This window comes from Aquarana catesbeiana, linkage group LG01, assembly GCF_042186555.1.
Source record: "Aquarana catesbeiana isolate 2022-GZ linkage group LG01, ASM4218655v1, whole genome shotgun sequence".
In the NCBI taxonomy this organism is placed as follows: domain Eukaryota; kingdom Metazoa; phylum Chordata; class Amphibia; order Anura; family Ranidae; genus Aquarana; species Aquarana catesbeiana.
Genome location: NC_133324.1, coordinates 826,153,448 through 826,177,523, shown reverse-complemented (window position 1 = coordinate 826,177,523; position 24,076 = coordinate 826,153,448). Strand labels below are relative to the sequence as shown.

Here is a 24,076-nt window from a genome sequence, read left to right as displayed (position 1 = left end):
CTCCACTACCATGGACGGACCACCATGCTATTAAATTTAGAATCACCACTAACACCATCCTCCAAAAACAGAAACGCGCAACAGCAACACACTGGAATAGATCTCAGAAGAAACTTCACTCTGAGCTCTTCAAAACGACATTATCAAGCAAAATTCTTTTGCTAAACTCAAACCTCTCAACAGAACAAACACTCAACTCCCTAAACAATGTATTACTACAAACAGCGGACTCTGTGGCGCCAAAACGTAGAACACTCATCCGCAAAAAAAACTCGAGTTGGTTTAATGGCACTCTCACCCTACTCAAGCAAGAACGTAGAAGAGCTGAAAGAGCATGGAGAAGAACTCCCAACAAGGAAAACCATGCTAACTACAAAGCACTCACTGTGAAATACCACAAGGCAATCTTCAAAGCCAAAAAAGAACATTTCTCAGACACAATCTCATCCGCCTTAAACTGTCTGCGGGAACTTTTCAAAATAATTGCTCAGTCAATGAACCCGACCTGCTTAGAGCCCCCAGCAAACGATACTCAAGAATTCTGCAATGAGTTATCAGATTTCTTCATCTACAAAATCAACAACATTCGGAAATCAATCCATCAGAAAATAACAACCAACCTTACTCAACCAAAGCAAAAAGAGGATATCGACACGAACATCACTCAACCACCGAATTTCTTTTTGTCCCCAATCACCACAGACACGACTAAAAACATCATCAGAAGCCTTCGAGACAGCACATCACCGAACGACATCATCCCCACTAAACTGTTTAAAGAATGTTCCGACATCTTGGCCCCTACCCTAACACATCTCATAAATCAATCATTCAAAGAAGGGACTGTGCCAACCTCCCTCAAGCAAGGCATCGTCAAACCCCTGCTAAAGAAACCCAATCTCGACCCTAAGAACCCTAACTGCAGCAGACCAATAACTAGCCTCAACGCCATCTCCAAGATTATAGAGAAAGCAGTAGTACAGCAGCTACAACACCACCTGGACACACACCAACTCCTGGACCCTCTGCAATCAGGCTTCCGCCCAGGCCATGGCACAGAAACAGCACTTCTCAAAATATGGGACGACGCCCTTGAAGCAGCAGACGACGGAGAACAAAGTCTCCTGGTACTGTTAGACCTCAGCGCAGCATTCGATACAGTGGACTACAATACTTTACTTGTCCACCTCGCTGAAGTTGCAGGAGCTACAGATTCTGCTCTAAAACGGTTTACATCCTTCTTAGAGAATCGCTCCCAGACAGTGAAACTAGGAACATTCACCTCGGAAACCCGGGCAGTCTCCTGTGGAGTCCCTCAAGGCTCACCCTTGTCACCAGTACAATAAACATATACATCCGCCCACTTCTCAATATCATCAGGAAAACCGATCTCTGCTTCCACTCATACGCTGACGACACCCAACTCTACCTTCACATCAACGGACAAAAAGACCTTCATCAGCAATTACAGAAATGCCTCACTTTAATAGATGACTGGATGACCACTAGCTCCCTCAAACTCAACAGATCAAAAACAGAACTTCTTCTTCTACAAGCTAACAAAAATTCCAAAATAAAGATTCCGTGGACACCTCCCACCATCCTCGGACAGACCATCTTTCCAAGCACCAAAGCCAAGAGTCTCGGAGTCATGGATGCACAAATAGGATCAGTGGTCAGCGGATCCCACCATCTCCTCCGCCAGCTACGTAGACTCATCCCCTTCATCCCAGAAGAGGACAAAGCGGCAGTTGTGGGAACAATCATCAATTCCCGACTCGACTACGCAAATTCGCTCTACGTAGGACTACCCCAATATCAGCTTGCGCGCTTACAGCTCATCCAAAACACAGCGGCAAGACTGTTAACAGGAAAAAAACCCTGGGAATCCATCTCCCCATCCCTAAAGTGCCTACACTGGCTAACCGTGAAGAATCGGATCACATTCAAGACCCTCTGCCTCACCCACAAATGCATACAAGGAAACGTCCACTATATCTCCGTGAGAAAATAAAACACTACACACCGAATCGCAGTCTTCGATCAGCTAACCAAAACCTCCTTATCATTCCCAAATACCGCTACAAAGCAAAGGGAGAACGAAGATTCGCAGTCCAAGGACTTCGACTATGGAATGCTCTTCCAACCAACATCCGCATGGAAGAAAACCACCAGGCCTTCAGGAAAAAACTAAAGACCTTCCTTTTCTAAGAAGCTGACAACAGAGAATGCATCCAGCGCCTCGAGGCGATTCAGTTCGCATTTGCAGCGCTTTACAAATCATTCATTCATTCATTCGTAAAAAACTGTCAAAAATGTTAAAAATGACAAGAGACAGTTTTTGACAATTCCTTTATTTAAATGCTTCTTCTTTCTTCTTTCTTCATCTTCTTCTTCTTCTGGTTCTTCTGGTTCTTCCTCCGGTGTTCTCGTCCAGCATCTCTTCTCCTCGGGCCGCCCCGCATCCATGATGGCATGGAGGGAGGCTCCCGCTCTTCCCTTCATCTTCTCTTCTTCATCTTCTTCTCTTCTTCATCTTCTTCTCTTCATCTTCTTCTCTTCTTCATCTTCTTCTCCGGTCCGCTCTGCATCCATGCTGGCATGGTGGGAGGCTCCCGCTGTATGACGCATCTCCTCTTCTGACGAGACTTCCCTGTGGCATTCCCCGTGACGTCACAGGGAAGTCCCGTCAAGTCACCGTGTGTCAGAGGGGGCGGGGTCACCGGTGGCCCCGCCCCCCATTATTTAAGAACCGTCAGAAGAGGAGACGCGTCACACAGCGGGAGCCTCCCACCATGCCAGCATGGATGCGGAGCGGCCCGGAGAAGAAGATGAAGAAGAGAAGAAGATGAAGAGAAGAAGATGAAGAAGAGAAGAAGATGAAGAGAAGAGTGGGAGCCTCCCTCCATGCCATCATGGATGCGGAGCGGCCCGAGGAGAAGAGATTCTGGACGAGAACACCGGAGGAAGAACCAGAAGAACCAGAAGAAGAAGAAGATGAAGGAAGATAGAAGAAAGAAGAAAGAAGCATTTAAATAAAGGAATTGTCAAAAACTGTCTCTTGTCATTTTTAACATTTTTGACAGTTTTTTTGTGAAATGGTAGGGGTACTTTTGTACCCCCTTACCATTTCACACAGGGGGGGCCGGGATCTGGGGGTCCCCTTGTTAAAGGGGGCTTCCAGATTCCGATAAGCCCCCCCGCCCGCAGACCGCCACAACCACCGGCCAGGGTTGTGGGGATGAGGTCCTTGTCCTCATCAACATGGGGACAAGGTGTTTTGGGGGGCTACCCCAAAGCACCCTCCCAATGTTGAGGGCATGTGGCCTGGTACGGTTCAGGAGGGGGGGGCTCTCTCGCCCCCCCTCTTTTCCTGCGGCCTGCCAGGTTGCGTGCTCGGATAAGGGTCTGGTATGGATTTTTGGGGGGGCCCCACGCCGTTTTTTTTTATTTATTTTGGCGTGGGGTTCCCCTTAAAATCCATACCAGACCTGAAGGGTCTGGTATGGAATTTAGGGGGACCCCCACGTCATTTTTGTTTTTACATTTTGTCCGGGGTTCCCCTTAATATCCATACCAGACCTGAAGGGCCTGGTATGGAATTTAGGGGGACACCCCCGTCATTTTTTTTTTTAAATTTTGGTTCGGGGTTCCCCTGTGGGGAATTCCCATGCTGTTTTTATCAATGAACTTTTATGTGTATTGTCGGACCGGCAATGCAATAGCCACGAGTAGTTTTAAATGACTTTTTTTCCTTTGAAATGTCATTTTGCGGTCAGACTGTTCTAAACACGGGAAACATGCGCCCCTTTACAGGCATACTATAGACACCCCCCAGCTACGAAATCTAAAGGGATATTACACTTTTATTGTTTGACTTTAAGCATTATTAAAATCACTGCTCCTGAAAAAACGGCCGTTTTTAAAACTTTTTTTGCATTGATCCATGTCCTCTGGGGCAGGACCCAGGTCCCGAAACACTTTTTATGACAATAACTTGCATATAAGCCTTTAAAATTAGCAATTGTGATTTCTCCCATAGACTTTTAAAGGGTGTTCCGCGGCATTCGAATTTGCCCCGAACACCCCAAATTGTTCGCCGTTCGGCGAACTTGCGAACAGCCGATGTACGAGTCGAACATGAGTTCGACTCGAACTCGAAGCTCATCCCTAGTCACAAGATATGAATGCCCCAGGAAACCGACCTTGGTCCTCTATGCACATCTCCTTAGAGTTTCCTCTCCAGATCTGTCAAAGCTCCGTCAGTGATGGACACATGACATCCCGAGACTGGACTCCGAGGATTGGGAGGACATGTGGGACTTCTCTTTCAAAATCCTGGTCTCAGTTTGAGACCGTCTCATACAATACAAAATACTACACCGGGCATATATTACCCCGTATAGATTGCATAAAATGAGAACCTCCCTGTCCTCGGAGTGTTGGAGATGTACTGGGGATCCAGGCGACTTTATACACATCTTCTGGTCTTGCCCAGCAATTAAAAACTACTGGTCACAAGTACTATCTGTAATAGAAGAAGTGGTGGGAATAGATATAGCCCCAACCCCGCAGATATGCCTTCTAGGCTTAATAGAAGAATTAGCCCCCCAGGATAGCGGAGAGAACTCTGATAGGACTTCTGATTTTCTATGCCAGGAAAATGTCAAACACATGTCAATAAAGTACTACCACTCTATAAGGAAACCTACCAAAATAGAGGATGCCCCAAAGTGTGAGCCAAATGGCTAGCTGAGGCCTCCACGGCAACTGCAGACTGATTGAGCATGTACATAATACCACTCTACGGGTGGATGTGATTTTGATACATTGGGTGACTTTTTTGTATTGTAATCTCTGATATGGGTTTATTTGATATCTATTATTGTCCCTTGGGTCTCGACTGAAAGATTTGATCCTTAGGTATTTCAATTGAGCAGGAGCCAATACAGCACTAGGTTGTTTGTTCTTTTCTTGTGGACGTGCTACAGCTGTATGTCACTAATGATGGAAGCAGCCCAATTGCCAGCTGGCACTGACCTCTGCGTGGGTCTAGTCCCAATGCTGTGGCAAGTCCCAAGGTTTACAGTTGTTTGTCTGTTTGTATGTCTTATACTCAATAAAAAGATTTAAAAAAAAAAAAAAGTAATGCAGTGCCGTATCGCAAATAATGGCCTGGTCAGGAAGGGGTAAATCTTCTAGAGGGCAAGTGGTTAAACAGATTCACAAAAAATGATTTGCTTAAAAAAACTTTATACAGTAAGGGCATGTTTACACTTGCTTTGATTTTAACACACATTAAAGCGCCTACTGCTTCAACATGCATATTTAATGCAGTTTTGATGCTTCTGTGGTGCTTTTTTTAAGCTTTATTGAAGCTAAGCAAATGTCCTGTGTAAGTTGATTATCCATCAGTTTTAAAGGTGCTCAGTAGAATCTCAGCTCAGTAGTATCTTCAGCTCAGTAACACCCCTGCTCAACAGATCACCAGCTCATTAGTACCCTTGTTCAACAGATCCCCCTCTCAGTATTACCCACTGCTCTGCTGATACCCCACTCAGTAGCAACCCCCAGCGCTGCTGATCCTCTGGTTTGCCGATCTTCCTCTCTGACCGATCCCGCTCACCTCCCTCTATAGTGCTCCAATGCTGCGCACCACGTATGACACCTGCTGGTTTCTCCTGCTTTGGTCCCCCAGCCCTGCTGATCCTCCACCGTTCAGTTCTCTCTCTTTGGTCGCCGTTCACCTTCTGCTATAGCGTACCCATGTTATGCACCGATTTCAATAGGCAGGGTCGCTTTAGGAGCAGTGTATACACTGCTCCAAAAGCGCCTCAAAGATGCTGCTTGCAGGATTTTTTTTAGCGTCCTGCCTGCGCACCATTATAATGTGTAAGCACTCAGGCTTTCACACTGGAGTGACAGGAGAGGTGCTTTACAGGCACCATATCGCTAAAAATAGCACCTGCAAAGTGCCTCAGTGTGAAAGTAGCCTAATGCCGCGTACACACGGTCGGACTTTCCGGCATACTTGGTCCGGCGGACCAGAGTGTGCCGGACAATCCGCCCGTGTGTAGGCGCCGGCGGACTTTTCCGGCGGACTTTTTCCCAAAAGCCCGCTGGACCTAGATTTGAAGAAAGTTTTAAATCTTTCCGCCGGACTCAGTTTCGGGCGGAAAGTCCGCTCGTGTGTGTGCTGGTCCGACGGAAAGCCCGCTCGTGTGTATGCTGGTCCGACGGACCAGATACGACACGAGGGCAGGGTATTGCATCTCGCGCTCGCTGCAATAGGAAAAACACATTTTCCTACTGCGGCGAGCGCAGGGCATACCAGGCCCTTAGGTCTGGTATGGATTATAAAGGGAACCCCCTACGCCGAAAAAACCGCGTGGGGTCCCCCCTAAAATCCATACCAGACCCCGATCCGAGCACGCAGCCTGGCCGGTCAGGAAAGGGGGTGGGGACGAGCGAGCGCCCCCCCCCCCCCTCCTGAACCGTACCAGGCCGCATGCCCTCAACATGGGGGGTGGGTGCTTTGGGGGAGGGGGGCGCCCTGCGGGGCCCCCCCACCCCAAAGCACCTTGTCCCCATGTTGATGAGGACAAGGGCCTCTTCCCGACAACCTTGGCCGTTGGTTGTCGGGGTCTGCGGGCGGGGGCTTATCGGAATCTGGTAGCCCCTTTAATAAGGGGGCCCCCAGATCCCGGCCCCCCACCCTATGTGAATGAGTATGGGGTACATGGTACCCCTACCCATTTACCTAGGGAAAAAGTGTAAGTAATAAAACACACTACACAGGTTTCTAAAATATTTTATTAAACAGCTCCGGGGGGGATCTTCCTCCGGCTTCGGGGGTCCCTCCGCTTCATCTTCTCCCGGCGTCCGGTTGGTTCTTCTCCCGGTGTTCCAGTTCTTCGGCCGGCTCCTCTGCTGTCTTCAGGTAGCTCTCTTGCCAGCAGAGGTCCGGACTCCTGGGCTTCTGGGCTTCTGGGCTTCTGGGCTTCTTCTCTTCTCTTCTCTTCTCTTCTCTTCTCTTCTCTTCTCTTCTCTTCTCTTCTCTTCTCTTCTCTTCTCCAGATGTTGACACGACGCTCTCTCCGGCTGGACTGCTCTCCGAGGGCTGCGTTGTGACTTATATAGGCGGAGACCCCGCCCCCTTTTGATGTCACAGTCCCTGGGCATGCTGGGACTGTGACGTTTTAGGGGGCGTGGTCAACATCACCCAGTGACCACGCCCCCTAAAACGTCACAGTCCCAGCATGCCCAGGGACTGTGACATCAAAAGGGGGCGGGGTCTCCGCCTATATAAGTCACAACGCAGCCCTCGGAGAGCAGTCCAGCCGGAGAGAGCGTCGTGTCAACATCTGGAGAAGAGAAGAGAAGAAGCCCAGAAGCCCAGAAGCCCAGAAGCCCAGGAGTCCGGACCTCTGCTGGCAAGAGAGCTACCTGAAGACAGCAGAGGAGCCGGCCGAAGAACTGGAACACCGGGAGAAGAACCAACCGGACGCCGGGAGAAGATGAAGCGGAGGGACCCCCGAAGCCGGAGGAAGATCCCCCCCGCAGCTGTTTAATAAAATATTTTAAAAACCTGTGTAGTGTGTTTTATTACTTACACTTTTTCCCTAGGTGAATGGGTAGGGGTACCATGTACCCTATACTCATTCACATAGGGTGGGGGGCCGGGATCTGGGGGCCCCCTTATTAAAGGGGCTCCCAGATTCCGATAAGCCCCCGCCCGCAGACCCCGACAACCAACGGCCAGGGTTGTCGGGAAGAGGCCCTTGTCCTCATCAACATGGGGACAAGGTGCTTTGGGGTGGGGGGCCCCGCAGGGCGCCCCCCTCCCCCAAAGCACCCACCCCCCATGTTGAGGGCATGCAGCCTGGTACGGTTCAGGAGGGGGGGGGGCGCTCGCTCGTCCCCACCCCCTTTCCTGACCGGCCAGGCTGCGTGCTCGGATCGGGGTCTGGTATGGATTTTAGGGGGGACCCCACGCCGTTTTTTCGGCGTAGGGGGTTCCCTTTATAATCCATACCACACCTAAGGGCCTGGTATGCCCCGCGACGGGGCTCGCAAGGTGTCAATCTCGCCGATAAAAGCGGCAAGATTGACATCCTTTTCTAGTCCCGTTGCACCTTAGTCACGTTCAAAATGAACGGACTTGTCCGTGTGTGGGCAAGTCCGTTCATTCTGAAAGTCCGCCGTAACTCCGGCGAAAGTCCGTCGGAAAGACGGGCGGACTTAGCCTGCCGGAAAGTCCGGTCGTGTGTGGGCAAGTCCGTCCGTTTTAAAGTCCGGCGCACCTGGCGGACAAAGTCCGTCGGAAAGTGTGCCGGACCAAGTAGGATAGAAAGTCCGACCGTGTGTACGCGGCATAAGAGTCTGTATCACTAAGTGTACACACTTCACAATGTAGGTATATGTTTATTCCTAAATATAGTTAACCACCAGTGTTTGCAGGAGGTCACTCCCCCACCCCCCCACCCCCCCGTGGGTGTTTGTTTTTTGTTTTTGTCTTTTTTGCAAGACGGGTTAGGGGCCAGGTCAGGCTCTCTGCCCTGCACTCCCCGGGGGCTCCTACCCACCATTAATTGACTGTTTATGTATATGTGTACTGAATATGTATGCAATATAAATGTATAGATAACCATGCTCAGTAATTATAGGATTATATTTCTATACAACTTGCCTCTTTATATAAGTATGGTTATGTGTTCCCGGCCCTTCTGCCTCGATAGGGGTTGTTCGTGGCCACCCCCTGGACAGAATCCCTGAGCTCCAGTATGTTCTGGCTACTTGACCCTTTGGGGAACATTGTATTGCACCCCCTCCCTGACAACGGCCATCCCTGCACGGCCACAATTGATGAATAAAACTCCTGGGCTTTTCCTTCCCTTAGACTGCTTTCACACTGAGGCGATTTACAGGTGCTACAGCGCTAAAGATAGCGCCTGCATAGAGCCTGTAAAGAGCCTCTCCTGTCACTCAAGTGTGAAAGCCCGAGTGTTTTCACACTGGAGCGGTGCGCTTGCAGGACGGTAAAAAAAGTCCTGCAAGCAGCATCTTTGCAGCGCTGTAGGAATGGTGTATACACCGCTCCTAAAGCTCCCCTGCCCATTGAGATCAATGGGGCAGCACCGCCGAACCACCAGCAAAGCGCTGCTGCAGCGGCGTATTGCCGATGGTTTTAACCCTTTTTCGGCTGCTAGCAGGGGTTAAAAGCACCCCGCTAGCGGCTGAATAGCGCCACTGAAACAACGGTAAAGCGCCGCTAAAAATAGCCCTCAACGCCTCGGTGTGAAAGCACCCTGTCAGGTCACCTTGAGGCTAGGTGACAGATGCACACCGTTGGGATCAGGACTGCACCGCAAGGCAGTGGACCCTACGGCTGACTGCTGCGGATGGGAGTCCGGGTGTAAGGAAGGCAGGGGCGCTGGAACACCAACACGGATCCCACCGGGGTTAAAGCATAGGATTCCCTGGGGCGCGCAATCTAAGAGCCAGCAGGTGTTCACCAGAGCCTCTAGTGGTGAGGATGGACTGGGCTGCAACTGGCTCCAGGTCGTGACCCCCAGGGTCCCCCAGCTCACACCCACAGTAGGCAACAGGAGGATAGGGATAGTAAATTAATAAGCCAAGGACAGGGCCACAAGCAGACAAGGACAACAGAGTACACGCCAAGGTTCAGGGTCACAGGCAAACAGGGATAGTCGGGGACACGCCAAAGGTCAGGGTCACGAGCAGACAGGAATAGTAGAGAACACGCCAAGGTCGGTAACAGAAACAAAGGTAGAGCACACGGCAGGCAGGAACAGGAAGCCAAAACACACAAAGGTTGATCAGAAGGGCTAGCCTGCGGTGCAGAGGTTAATATAGAGTTCTCTAATAGGAGCTGGGGTGGAGCCATGCTAGAGGAGAGTTAATAAAAGCAGTCAGGTGAGAGACAGCTGGTCTTTAGAGATGAACACATGGAGACAGGTAAGCTGAGAAACAAAACTCTATTGCATAACCATGACACACCCTTATTGATTATGACCTGGGATGTGCCGGGGTAGTGGGTTTTTTTCTTTGTTTTTTTTTTTTTGTTGTTTTGTTGCTTTGATTAGTAGTCAGTTGACTGCAGGTTAAATCGCTTAATAATTGCTTCCTTGTTGGGACTCACGCTATTCCTTTTCCAGAGGAGTTTTTACCTGGATATTCTATTCCCCTTAGTCCTCCTCTTACAAACCAACCAGGCAGAGGGGACCACACACCAGGGCTGAACTGTTTTGGGTTGGCCCTTGTTGTGAGGTCTGGCAGGGGCTGCCCAAGGCTCATCCCCCGAAGTGCCTTACCTCTTCCCCCACTAGGCTTTAGCTGCCCAAGAAGGTAATTGATCTCCACGTGGAGTTATAATGCTTGTTCTTTTCTTCCTTCTCTCTACTGTTCTTAGTGCCCCTACTCTTACTTTCTTCCTATCTGAACTACCTCTTTCTACTGTTTCTGGTCTTCTTATTTCCATATCCTTCTCCTTTCCTTTTCCCCTCTTAAACCCCCCCCCCCCCCTTGTGTTTGTTTTAGTAAGCGCTTGTCCGGTTTCTTCAGGTTGACAATGAAACTACTATCCTGAATACCCCCGAGAAGTGGTCCAGTTGCATCTCAGATTTATGGAGACAACGCCCCCAAATTGTGGAAACTCACTTCCGAGAGGATAGAATTCCAAAAATGCACGATAAGCATTTCCCAATGGCCTATCACAGTGTGCCTCCCTCATCCAAATTTAAGGGGGCCAGTATCCTTCTGTCTAATACCCTTCCCTGGCAATTTCTGGAGCTCCACACTGATCAGGAGGGCCGATTTATTTTTTTGAAGGGCAAAATGCAGTCGGAGACGTTCACCCTGGCAAATGTGTATCTACCAAACATTGATCAACTCTCAGTGCTGGAGTTGTGCCTTTCCTCTCTGGACTCTTTTACTGAGGGCACTTTCATATTAGGGGGAGGTTTCAATCTCACACTTGACCAACATAAGGATTCGTCGTCGACGGGTTCTTTGGCCCTACCTCAAAAAAGCCGAACTTGACTTAGAGAACTTCTCCATTCTTATCAATTGGTCGATATTTGGCGTATCCTTCATCCTCAAGAAAAGGATTATACCTTATACTTGTCACCCCATATCATATCATATTCAAGAATAGATCTCTTTCTTGTCTCCCATGCCACATTTCCACTAGTCTCTGGTGCCCACATTTGTCATATCGCACTTTCAGACCATGTGCCAATCTCATTAGAAATAGCTTAATAAAACACTAACACTAATGAAACACTCCAGGACTCTGAATTTAAAGCCGATGTTCAGAGAGAGTTGCAACTCTTTTTCGAGACCAATAAAGACTCAGTATCTAACCCTCTTCTCCTTTGGTCGGAAAATAAGTGCTATATTCGAGGGGTTCTCATTAAGCATTGCCACAGAGTTAAACAAGACAAGGCAAAAACGTTAGCCAGTTTATTATGCAAATGACATGACCTTGAAATATGCCATAGATCTTGCTCTGACCATCCTACAGAAACAGAACTCAATCTGCTGTGGGAGCAGATCAGAGACCTCTCACTATTTCAGGTCAAGAACAGACTATTAAAGGCACAGAGAGTTTCCAATGAATTTGGTGATAAGTGTAGTAGATCTTTGGCGAATGCCCTATGAACCCGTCGTAACTCATCCTACATTGCAGCAATTTCCACTCCTTCGGGTACCAAATTTCATTCATCCCTGGAGATGGCTGAGGCATTCCATGATTTTTATGCATTGCTTTATAACTTACATTCATCCCTCACCATGGTTGGTATCCCGGATAAGCCAGCAGCATTCAATGCATACCTCCAGGCATAAAAGACTGCCATAAAAGGAAGTTGAGCTGCTATCGGCACCTATCTCTGCTAAGGAATTTTTAGATGCGCTAGCTGGATCTCCAGCAGGAAAAGCACCTGGGCCTGAGGGCTTTGCAACTCCATACTACAAAGCTTTCTGTGACCAATTATCATCTAATTTTACCAATGCCTTTAACGCCATCTTAGATGGCCATACCGTGCCCCCAAACCTCCTAAGTGTAAGCATTTAGGTCATCTCAAAGCCAGGAAAAGACCCACTTTTCTGTGCCAGCTATAGATCCATCTCCTTACTTAATTGCGACCTCAAATTGTTCACAAAAATCTTAGCGGAGACACTGGGTACTATTCTCCAGCGTATCATTCCCCTTGACCATGTTGTTTTTATCCGTAGCAGAGAGGCCCGTGGTAACACGATTAGAACTAATAATATCATAGTGAGAGCCAAGCATCTTAACACACCATTCATTCTGCTTTCAAATGACACTGGAAAAGCGTTTGACAGATTGAATTGGACTTTCCTCCAAGCCACCTTACGACAAATTGGGATGCCAAGCTCTGTCCTTTCTTGGATTTCTGCCCTATACTCGGCCCCAGGGTTGCCAACCACCAATAAATTTACTGACAGTTTGTAAAAATCTGTGATTTTTTTACAACTGCCAGTAAATATCAGGAGCTGATCATTTCATGCTGTGTTGACTTTTTAATTGTAAATCGAGGAAATTACTTTGTTATAGGTATTATCAGTGTTTCCATATCATGTTTATACTGTTAAAATATTCACTGTGTTCGTTTTCAATAGGAGTTCTGTCATTTCTCAGGATGCCAGTAAAAAATGTGCTCCGCCAGTAAATTTTCCATGTTTTGTCAGTAAAACATGCTGCGGGAGGTTTGCAACCCTGCTCGGCCCCCACAGCCACGGTCAATGTGAATGGTGTAGCCTCCAAATCCTTCGAGATTGGAAATGGAACAAGACAGGGTTGTCCCCTCTCCCCGCTTATGTTCATTTTATCATTGGAACCTCTGTTGCAGCACATTCAGACTAACCCAAACATTAGGGGTCTTGAAAGTAGTATGTATCATCACAAAGTCTCCGATTACGCGGATGACTTGTTATTTTACTTATCTAATCCACTTGTATCCTTACCAGTACTCTTATCTGAAATACGTATATATAGAGAATTATCAGATTTTAAAGTAAACCTATAAAAATCAGAAGCTCTTAATGTTAACCTTTCCCCTAAGTCCATTGCTCGCCTCAGTGGAACTTTCCTTTTCTGATGGGCCCTCCAAGCCATTCAATACTTGGGGACTAGAATCCTTCCAATCTTCAGTTTATTTTCCAATACAATTTCCAACCTTTATTGGCTACCCTCTTTGCAGATTTAGAGAAATGGAAATACCTAGCAGTCTCCTGGCTTGGCAGATGTAATGTCTTGAAAATGAACGTCATGCCACATCTGTTACATACCTTTTACAAGCTTTGCCGATCACACTGCCACAAGGTTTTTTTCAGAAGAGCCAAACGGCCTTTATCCGATATGTTTGGCAAGGTAAACCTTCCCGCCTCAAACAGGCACTCTTCTACAAAGATTCAAGCTCAGATGTGGTGTTGGTCTCCCTGACCCTGCCTTATACAGTAAAACGGTACATATGGCCAGAGTGGTTGATTGGTGTAGCCACGCCTCTTACAAACTTTGGGTGTCTTTGGAACAGGAATTCGGTAGCTGCCTCCCTAGCTGGCCTTCCATGGAAAGGAGTCCAACACTCTTGAGTAGCACCTCCCCACTCTCTGATTGAAGCCACCCTGATAAAACTCTCTAGATACTACAAATTGGCAGCGACTTCTAGCTTCCCCTCGCTACTGACTCCTATCATCGGCCACCCAGACTTAGTTCCGGGTCTGACAGATCGAGCCTTCCAATTCCAACATGATCTGAACCTAATCAGAGCTTCTTCTTTCCTTGGTCCATCTGGATGGATCCATCCATCGGAACTGTTTAGTTCCTTTAACTGTTCAGCACTGGGCCAATGGAAATTGTTGCAGTTGACCTACTTCCTCCGTTCCCTTCCCAATCATTCCCGGTTTCGAAGACAACCCACCTCATTTGAAGAACTTTGTTTGGGAGAGGGGTCAATTTGGAAATCTCTGTCTGTTTCTTATGGTATCTTACTTGCAGCCTTGTCTCAGCACGACCCACAATATTTGCTCAAATGGGAAAGAGAACTAAATACCTCGTTCTCGGATGATTAGAAGAGCCAAATATTATTTTTTGCTCACAAATCTTTCCTTTGAGCAAATATCAGGAGACCGCTTACAAAATCTTAACACGTTTGTTTGCCCCTTCTGTGTTAGCGGCCCTTTTCCCTGGACACAGCCCATTATGTTAGCATTGTGGCATCCAGAATGGCACATTATTTCACATTTTCTGGGACTGTCCAAAGATTCGTCCCTTCTGGCATTAGGTACTACAAATCGTACGCAAACTCATGGACCACTCTCTTTTTGACAACCCTGCTGCAGTGCTGCTTAATTTGACTCCTATATTGTGTAAGAAATACCATAAATCCCTCTTGAAGCATCAGCTGAATGCCACTAGGGAACGTATTCCCGTATGTGGAAACAACAAGCACCACCCCTTATATCACAGTGGTTTGCCAGGGTGAACGATATCCAGCAGATGGAACACCTCACTGCAGTTCTCAGGGACAAGACAGAGGAACACAATACGCGTTGGCTATATTGGAACATGTTTCATTATTCAGATGAATACTTAACATATGCTTAACTAACTGAGGGTATTCAGCCCTGAGGGCTCGGTGCACTATGCTGTCAACCCCACAGAGATCCCCTTCTTCTCCCGTACTCCACCCCCCCTCCTTTTTTTTTTTTTTTTCTTCTCTCCCCCCTCTGCCCTTTCTCCATCATCCTTACATCTCTTCTCATCTTTTCCTCCTCTCTTTTCAGGCACCTAGCTTGTCCACTTTTCTTTTAAAAAAAATACACCCGAAAATGTCTTTCGGTATGCACCGACCTTATGATACGTTTTTTTTTGAGCTGAGCAGGTTACCCACTTTATGAATGGGGTTTTATGAAGGGGTCTTCACTTGCCTTTTCATTGCCAATGATGCGTGCCTGTAAGTGTTCTGATCCTCTCACAGCATGTACATACGAGCTATGTTCCTACATTTACTTTGTTACATATGGTTATACGAATTGACATGGGGTATATGGATTGGTTAATGATAATTAACCTATTTTATTTTCATTTCTGTCATATCACTGCTAATAACCTGTATCAGAACTGTGCTGACATGTCATAATGATGTGTTATGTTGCATATCTTTAAATAAATAATAAAAAAAACAGATACAATTGCTCTCCCAAAAAGCAGCAGGCTGTGTGGCTGCACCGGACTCTCCCGCCTGGCAGCAAGCGTGTGTGATGACGAAGCGTGGCTTAGTGTGATTCCCTTTGCAAGTTTTACTTGTTATTTTTTGAATAAATGTTTTTTATGGGTTACACTATGGGCGTATATGCGTTTTACTTTTATTTTTCATCCTGCTGATGAACCAACCCTGACTGGATCACGTTTCGCACTTTGAAGTTTCCCTTCATAAGGAGATGTAACACATGCATTTGAGCATACTATATGATGGTCCACAGGATCCGGTAAGAGGCTTTAATACTTGGTGTCACCTGGTGGTGGAAGCACTACGAATTGTGATTGCAGGGACACTGGTGGAGCAAATGAATCATGGATGATTTGTTTCCTTTGAACTTTCTTGTTTCTCATATATTTTTCCTTTTTAGCCCTTGTGAATGGGCTCTTATAGACACTTATTTACATATTTGGTGTGATTCCTTTTATACATATTTTTTCACCTAATAAGTTTGATGTCATTGTGAAAACACAAAAATAAATCAATATATTGACATCAACCTTTTATAGGTGAAAAATTTTATATAAAGAAATCACACCAAATATGTAAATAAGCGTCCATAAGATCCCATTCACAAGGGCTAAAAAGGAAAAATATATGAGAAACAATAAAGTCCAAAGGAAACAAATCATCCATGATTCATTTGCTCCACCAGTGTCCCCGCAATCACAATTCGTAGTCCACCACCAGGTGACACCAAGTATTAAAGCTTCTTACCGGTTCTTGTGGACCCTCATATAGTATGGTCAAATGCGCGTGTTACATCTCCTTATGAAGGGAAACTCCAAAGCGCCAAACGTGATCCAATCAGAGTTGGTTCATCAGCAGGATGGAAAATAAAAGTAAAACAATAAAAAATAACAAGTAAAACTTTCATAGGGAATTACAATAAGCCACGCTTCATCATCATGAACGCTTGGTGACCAGCGGGAGAGGCCGGTGCATTTTTCATCCTGGTGATGAATCAACCCTGACTGGATCACATTTGGCTCTTTGGAGTTTCCCTTCATAAGTAGCATGCGCATTTGACCATACTATATGATGGTCCACAGGATCCGGTAAGAGGCTTTAATACTTGGTGCCACCTGGTGGTGGAATCACTACAAATTGTGATTGCGGAGACACCGGTGGAGCAAATGAATCATGGATCATTTGTTTAGTTTGGACTTTCTTGTTTCATATACAATTTTCCTTTTTAGCTCTTGTGAATGGGCTCTTATGGACACTTATTTAAATATTTGGTGTGATTTCTTTATACACATTTCTTCACCTAATACGTTTGATGTCATTATATTGATTTATTTTTATGTTTTCACAATATTGAGTTACATTTTTGCCTCTTTTATTTTTCACAATTCTTGCATCTAGTCTCACAGATTGCTTAAATGGCTGCTCATTAATATTTTATATGTTTTCGCACGGATATCCTATATGATTTTTTTTTTACCTTCAAAACAAAGCAAAGCTAACTCTGAATAAATGCCCCTTAAGGTCCCTTTCACACTGGCTGTCTGATCAGGTCCACCTGTCAGTTTTTCAGGCAGACCTGATCAGATCATTTATCCACCCCTATAGACTATGTCCATTGACAGCCACTGCCCAGACAGATGGTGGTCCTATTTCCCATCCACCTGGCAGATCCGATTTGCCCGCAGAGGAGAGCAAGCCTCTATCAGTTTCTGCTATGCACAGTGAGTGGAGACGAACCTGTCATCCGCCTGCTCAGCTGGGATCAGTGGAGCCATCCCCCGCTGTGCAAGCGGAGTTTGTCAAATGGAGGCTTCTGTGTGAAAAGGGGCCTAAATGTTGCAGGTGATGTTAGTGAGCATTGTGATAGACTTCTATGGAGACTTTGGAGACACTTTGAAGCACCAAGAAAGTGACATGGGGTATCATTTTTGAAGAAAAGCAAAGCAAACACAACAGTGTAAACAGGACTGTAAGGTAACCATTTTATTTAGTGAGAGGTGCTTTGATTAACAGTCAGAGTGCTTTAAAAAAGAATGTAAATTTCCACATTTTGAAGCAAGTGTAAAGGAAGCCTCAGTCATGTTGACATACTGAAAAATAGTTTTAGGGTTTACATACACATTAATATGACACACTTTTCCTGCTAAAAATATGTAAAAATGTGTTACATTGTGAACTTCAAGTACTGTGCTTCATAGATTTACATACAAACGTACCTGTTCTTGTTCTTACAAACATGTCTGCTATGTAGATAAGATCAGACAGGTAGTCTACGACAAACCATACTTCCAAATAGTCTTGCTGAAGTTCATCAAAACATGCCCTGCAAGAAAAATAATAAATGAATGTTTAAAACTTGGATACTCTATAATGTGATCCTACAGCATTTCATACTAGTACATTATAGGTTAAAAGTCGACATTATGGTTGATATATTTACATGTAGAGGAAAATGCAATACAAAAATGTAGAGCTATTTTGATTGTAACCATCCCAACTAGGACAGTGCTTGGTGGCCTGATAGGCTTATGAAGGAAATGTGACAAATGAAACTAAAGGGAGAAAGAGATGAGGAGATGGAGAGAAAGCCAGAAATGAGAAAGTTGGGGAAAAGGAGAAGAGTCCACAGAGCTTGAGTAAGCGATGCGCTAAATGGAGAGAAGTGTGTTGATAAATCTAGACGCTTGGATATATGCAACCCACAGTTGCCAGACCCGAAGAAATTTACCATGTGTGTCCGAAAGGAGAACCGTCAACTTCTTATTTACCATAATATAATTTATATGGTTTTTAACCACCTCAAAACTGAGTACAGGAGTTTTCCATGCCCTCACAATAGTTAACTTAGTTGCAGTAAAAAGAAGCAGAGCTAGTTGATGCTCCAGACTACGCTATTCCGTAATCGGTTTACAAAGAAGAGCTTTGTAGGTGGCCCCTTTGAGATTGATATGAAATAAATTGCAGAGAAGAGTGTAGACTGACCCATAACCTGCATACCTTCGGACAAGACCATCAAATGTGTCCTGGTAGGGGTGAACAGGGAGTGAATATCGACAAATTCATTGTCGGTCCAGCAGGAAAATTGTTTAGGGTTTTCATAACCCGGTGGGAATAACGGACAGTGAAGGAGGCGAAGTAGAAGGAGATGGGGGGAGATCAAGCCCGCGGAAAATTTAACTGAATCCCACAGGTAAGGGAATGAATTAGGCATGGTCCTAATGTAGTCAGGCGATGAATAGGGGGGAGCTAGGGTAGAGAAGAGAAAGGTACAGGATAAGAATCCACAAGATCAATAGTGGCCCATAGTGGCATTTGAAACATCTCGTGGAGGTGGGATAATGGGGCTATACTATGGGCATACAAAACCTGCTTACTGATTTGAGGTCGAGTGGGTCCCTAGATAAACTTCTAAAGCATACGTTGACGTATATGTAAAATATGTAAGGGGACTGGGACTGGTAGAATTTAAAAAAATAAAGCAATTTTGAGAGGTAAGACATACAGACTGCAGCTATCCTACCAAACCAGGACGACGGGAAATGGGTTCAGGAGGACAGCATGCCAGTTAATTTTCTAAACAAAGGTGGAAAATTGACCTGATATAATCCTTCATACGTTGGAGTAAGACGGATTCCCAAAGAGGAAAGCCAATGAAATGGAAAAGCAGTTTTCAAAGCTGTCAGTTCAGAGGGAGAGATGTTAATTGACATTGCTTTAGATTTAGTAGGGTTGACATGAAGTCCTGAGAGGGACGCCAAAGTGTCTAGAAGGAATAGCAAATTAGGCAGGGAGACCCCAGGGGAAGTTAAAGTCATCAAGGTATCATCAGTAAATAGTGATATCTTATGGGAGGAACCAGTGACCTCAATGCCTTTTATATCTAAATGAGAGTGATCCGCCTCCGCCAGTGTTTCGAGAGCCAAGATAAATAAGAGCAGAGAGAGTGGGTAGCCTTGACATTTACCCCTCCTGATAGGGCAAAGAGATTAATTAAACCCGTAGTATTTAATATTAGCCTGAGGGGAAATCATATAACGCCATTATCTATCTCAGGAATGAAACACCAAAACCATAATGGAAGAGAACCGTCATAAGGTAAGGCCATGACAAAGTGTTAAATGCCTTATTGACATCGATAGCATGGTTGCTAGAGAACGACTATGAGCTATATGTTGCAGCTGTATAATTCGTCCGATGGCGTCTCCTGCCTGTTGTTGCAGAACCAAAGCGACTTGATCTTTTTGGATCAATCGAGGTAGAAAGGGATTTAAGCGATTAGCCAAGATTTTGGTCAGGATTTTCATATCTATATTAATAAGAAAAATGGGTCTAAAGTTGGCCCAGGATGAATGATCATGGTCAGGTTTCGGGATCATCACTACGTTAGCCGTCAAAAGATTGGAAGTAAAGGCCTGGCCATTTCTGACGGAGTTGTTCATAGCTGTCAAATAACAAGCTAAAACATCTGAGAACTTCCTATAATTGTGCCGTATCTATTGAAGTGCCGTAAAGCCATCCGGGCTGCCCATTTTTAATTCCTTAATACATTGAAGAACTTTGGATACTTGTATAGTATATATCTAGTATATATATATATATATATATATATATATATATATATATATATATATATGTATATATATATATATATATATATAGTATATATATATATATAGTATATAGTATAGTATATAGTATATATATAGTGTATATATAGTATATATCTTTCCATAAGAGACATGTGAGCTACAGATAGCGTAGGTAGTGATAAACAATTCAAGAAAGTATTAATATCCTGGCTATTTGACTGATTAGGGGCCGAGTATAAGATAGTAATGAAATTCATCGCCATTCACCCGCATTGGATTATTAGTAAGAACATGATGGCGAGTATGTAAGGTGATGGGAGTAAATTTAGGAGTAAAAGTGCGTAACCTGTTGGCCGGTATCATATTCGGCTTATGCACCTTGGCATACCATTTCTGGTGAAACCAGCGCATTCAACCCCATCTGTGAGACAAAGTCCAGCTCCGTACAACCTGATCCAAAAGCTTGTGATTAGCAGGAGTAGGGGACTGTTTGAATGTTGTGGAAAGCGACTCTAGGTGGGCCGCCCTGGTTACATTGTGTCAGTTGGTTTCACTGAAAGCTGAATAATATGGCCCCTAAGAACTGCTTTATATGTCTCCCATAGGGTCACAGGAGAAGAGACAGATCCTTTGTTGAGACAGAAATATTTTGCAGAGGCTTGCATAATGTCTGCCTGGATCTACTTAAGAGACAAAAGAAAATTGTTCATAACCCAGGGAGTGTAGGGGTTTACAAAGGATAGAATGACAAACTACCATAACAGGATCATGATCTGACCATGGGGCAACTAGGATAGATGTAGATACTACTAGGGGAAGATGTTTCCAAAACATAAACATATGATCAATTCTAGAGTGAGAATAATGGGGATGAGAATAATATGTAAAATCTTTACCCAGGGGATGAAGCTCTCTCCAGAGATCGACCAGATCATGTACAGAATGAGAAAACTTTTTGGCATCAAGTGATGGAGCAGTGCATTCCGAGGGATATTTGTCCAAGGCAGGGGTCAATGCCCATTCGAGTCCCCTGCTAAAAGAAGGGCTCCCTGTTGGTGAGATGTCAACAAAGAGCAAATACGGGTCAGGAAGGGCCCTGGACTTATATTAGGTGCATAATAAGTCATGGTAACCTCTGTATCCTGAATGGTGCCTTGGAGCAGGAGATACCTGCCATTTGGATCTGCTATCTGTTTAGTGCAACTGAAGGGAACAGATTTGCGAAAGATTATGAGCACTCCTCTTTGTTTAGTTGGGCCATTAACCAAAAAAACCTGAGGATACTGGGCATCAAAATATTTTGGGGCAGGAGGAGGATGAAAAATGGGTCTCTTGCAGACAGGCTATATCTATCTGCTGCTTCTTGAGATATTTGAAGACCTTCACTCTCCTTTGAGGGGAGTTCATACCCTGAACATTCAGGGATAGCCAATTCAGCATCATGGTGGGGAGAAAATAGACAAGATAAGGTCCCCAATCGCAAATCCAGTGGACTCAAGGAAGAAGGAGGGGTAAAGAAGAGAGGAGTCAAGTGGAAGAAAAAAGGAAAGAATCATGGAAGAGAACATCCATATAAGGTTCAGTCCAAGCCACATGCAGCAGTGCCACTGTGAGCATACCCTTGGCTCTTTCGCTGAGCCCAGTGAAAAGCATTTTAGAAGGATCTTGTGTTCTTGAGATCCTTTGGACAGCATTTAGAAAAAGCAGCCTACAAGAACACTCAAAACGGCTGGTTGTAGCATTCAATAAAACCTACAGGCCAAGGTCAGGATCGCTGCAGCTGCACTCGGTGCTGCAGTATACAGTTGTGTTGGGGTACCCCCTTAAATAGCCAGGCAGAGAATGCCTTAAAAACAGGAATGTGAGAAGCCAATTACAGTGGGTAAAAAGGCAGCTATTTTTTGTTTTTTTTCCCAGTCATGAGTTTCAATGTGCGGGTTTTATACATGCATATAACATGGTAAACAAACCTGTGATGCATAGAAGTTCAGGTTTACCTTGGAATTGTACAATTATTTGAAATGTTTTCATTGTGATAACTAAGTAGTAGTGTATATTCCCTGTGCTGTTGCTTTGCCTTACCTTGTAATGATGGGCTCACATGTTGTGGCTGCAGATTGTAGTGTCCATGCATTGCTTCAGGTAGCTGGTCCCTACGCACCAAGGGGACAAGACAACTTTCTTTTCTGGGTCACACAGCGTCCAATGTATGCCTTGCCACCCCCTCTGTTTTGCATCACAAATGTGGGAGTGCTAATATAACACATCATCTAGCTCAGGGGTGTCAAACTCAATTTCATTGTGGGCCCTCAAGGGGCATTATGGTGTCCCTCAAAGGGCTGGTTGTATCTGTAAGACTAGATGTCCAGAGCACTCCACCCCCTTACATCAGATGTCAAAAGCCCCCTACCATGCGACTGCGACTGTTTAAATACAAACAGAAACTGCTGACACAGGAATGTGAAGATTTACTCTACTATAGGCAGTACAAACAGGGCAACAAATGACACCATGAACCTGCATGATCAAGGCACATCTTATGCAGGTGAAAAACACAAGGTGTTTAACTAACTAGGTGTTTAATCCAAGGTTTACCATGTCTTTAATAACTATTTACTCATATGTTTACATTGTAGAATTTGATTTGGACAGATGACATCCCATTATTGCCTGCTAGTGACTACAGAAAAAATAAAATAAAAATGTCATATTAATAAAGGATAAGGGAAGCTTTGTATGGCCATCTTTCATTAAAACGTAGCTCAGTAGCTCAGATGTGGGTCAAGGGCCAGGACAACAATTGTGCCCTAGGGTTTAAGAACCTACTTTGTAGTCCAGCAATAAGGTTTTTAAAAATAACTTTATCTGAGGATATAACCAAAATTAATCATGTGGGGTATACGCTCATATTTTCTGCCCCTGGGGTAAGTGTGTAGTGAGGGGTCCCAATCTGCAGGGTCAATGTAAAGATGTACTATTCTTTATGCATCTGCCCAGTGTTTTAAGGGTACATAGCAGAGTGTACAGATAATTTGCAAATGCTGACTGATACAAAGACATTTTGAGAAAATGATTTTGATAGGAAATGTGCTTTGTAGATAAACTCAGGGTTTCCGATAACAGGCATTGAAACAATTTTCTCAGCATTGAGTAGAAAGCATTGAATAGCAAAATAGAAGGTCACCTTGCAATAATCATGGTCCAGTTGTACATTACTGGCATTGTAATGCAAAATAGCCAATTGTAATAAGCATTCCCCGATGGGTCAATAACATAGATTTCTTTCTTTGGCCTGGAGAGAAAAAAGAGAATTGGTACATCCATTAAACTTCCAAACATCTTCTGATCTTAAGTGAGCAAACAGGAAAGTGGCACATATTTAGTTAAATCAAACAATTCAATTAACTTTAAAACTGACGTTTAATCTGCTTATATTAAACTTTCTCTAGTTGCTCCCTTTCCATTTTTATTACATATCTTAGATTAGACACGGATACATAGTATATGTGCTTCTCTGTGCTGGCAGAGCATAGCTTCAGTACTCCTCTAAAAAGCTCTCAGCCCTCCGGCAAACAGTGGGCTGGCTTTTCGTAGGTTTTATGCAAATATCAGAAAGCCTTAAGGCCCCTTTCACACTGGGGCGGTTTGCAGGCGGTATTGCGCTAAAAATACCGCCTGCAAACCGCCCCTAAACAGCCTCTGCTGTTTGTTCAGTGTGAAAGCCCGAGGGCTTTCACACTGAAGCGGTGCACTGGCAGGACGGTAAAAAAAGTCCTGCCAACCGCTTCTTTGGAGCGGTGAAGGAGCGGTGTATTCACCGCTCCTTCACCGCTCCTGCCCATTGAAATCAATGGGACAGCGCGGCTATACCGCGGTAATACCGCGGCTATAGCCGCGCTGTACAAGCGGATTTAACCCTTTTTCGGCCGCCAGCGGGGGTTAAAACCGCACCGCTAGCGGCCGAATACAGCTGCAAGAACGACGGTACAGCAGCGCTAAAAATAGCGCTGTTGTACCGCCGACGCCCCCACCGCCCCAGTGTGAAAGCGGCCTAATTGATGGGTGTTAGTTTGGAGGAGTGAATATTCCTAGGCTGGCTGTATGTTCATGCTGAAACCCCCATAGGCATTTCCAGGGGGTGTGCCAGATGTGTCTGGGCACACCCTATTCACTCTGTGTGGTGCCCATTCCCCCTACTGCCCAGGCTTC

At 45.2% G+C, this 24,076-nt stretch overlaps 1 protein-coding gene across 2 annotated transcripts in view; it reads right to left on the bottom strand.

Annotated features, from left to right (window-relative positions):
• The window catches only part of CNGA1 (cyclic nucleotide gated channel subunit alpha 1), a 114,668-nt gene that overhangs the window by 5,495 nt on the left and 85,097 nt on the right, over positions 1-24,076 (bottom strand). For both annotated transcript variants that reach the window (XM_073608481.1, XM_073608482.1), the window contains 2 exons: positions 23,052-23,159; positions 17,495-17,601 (listed from right to left, as the gene is read on the bottom strand). In XM_073608481.1, coding sequence (XP_073464582.1) covers positions 17,495-17,601; positions 23,052-23,159 — 215 coding nt within the window. The remainder of the gene's footprint in view (positions 1-17,494; positions 17,602-23,051; positions 23,160-24,076) is intronic.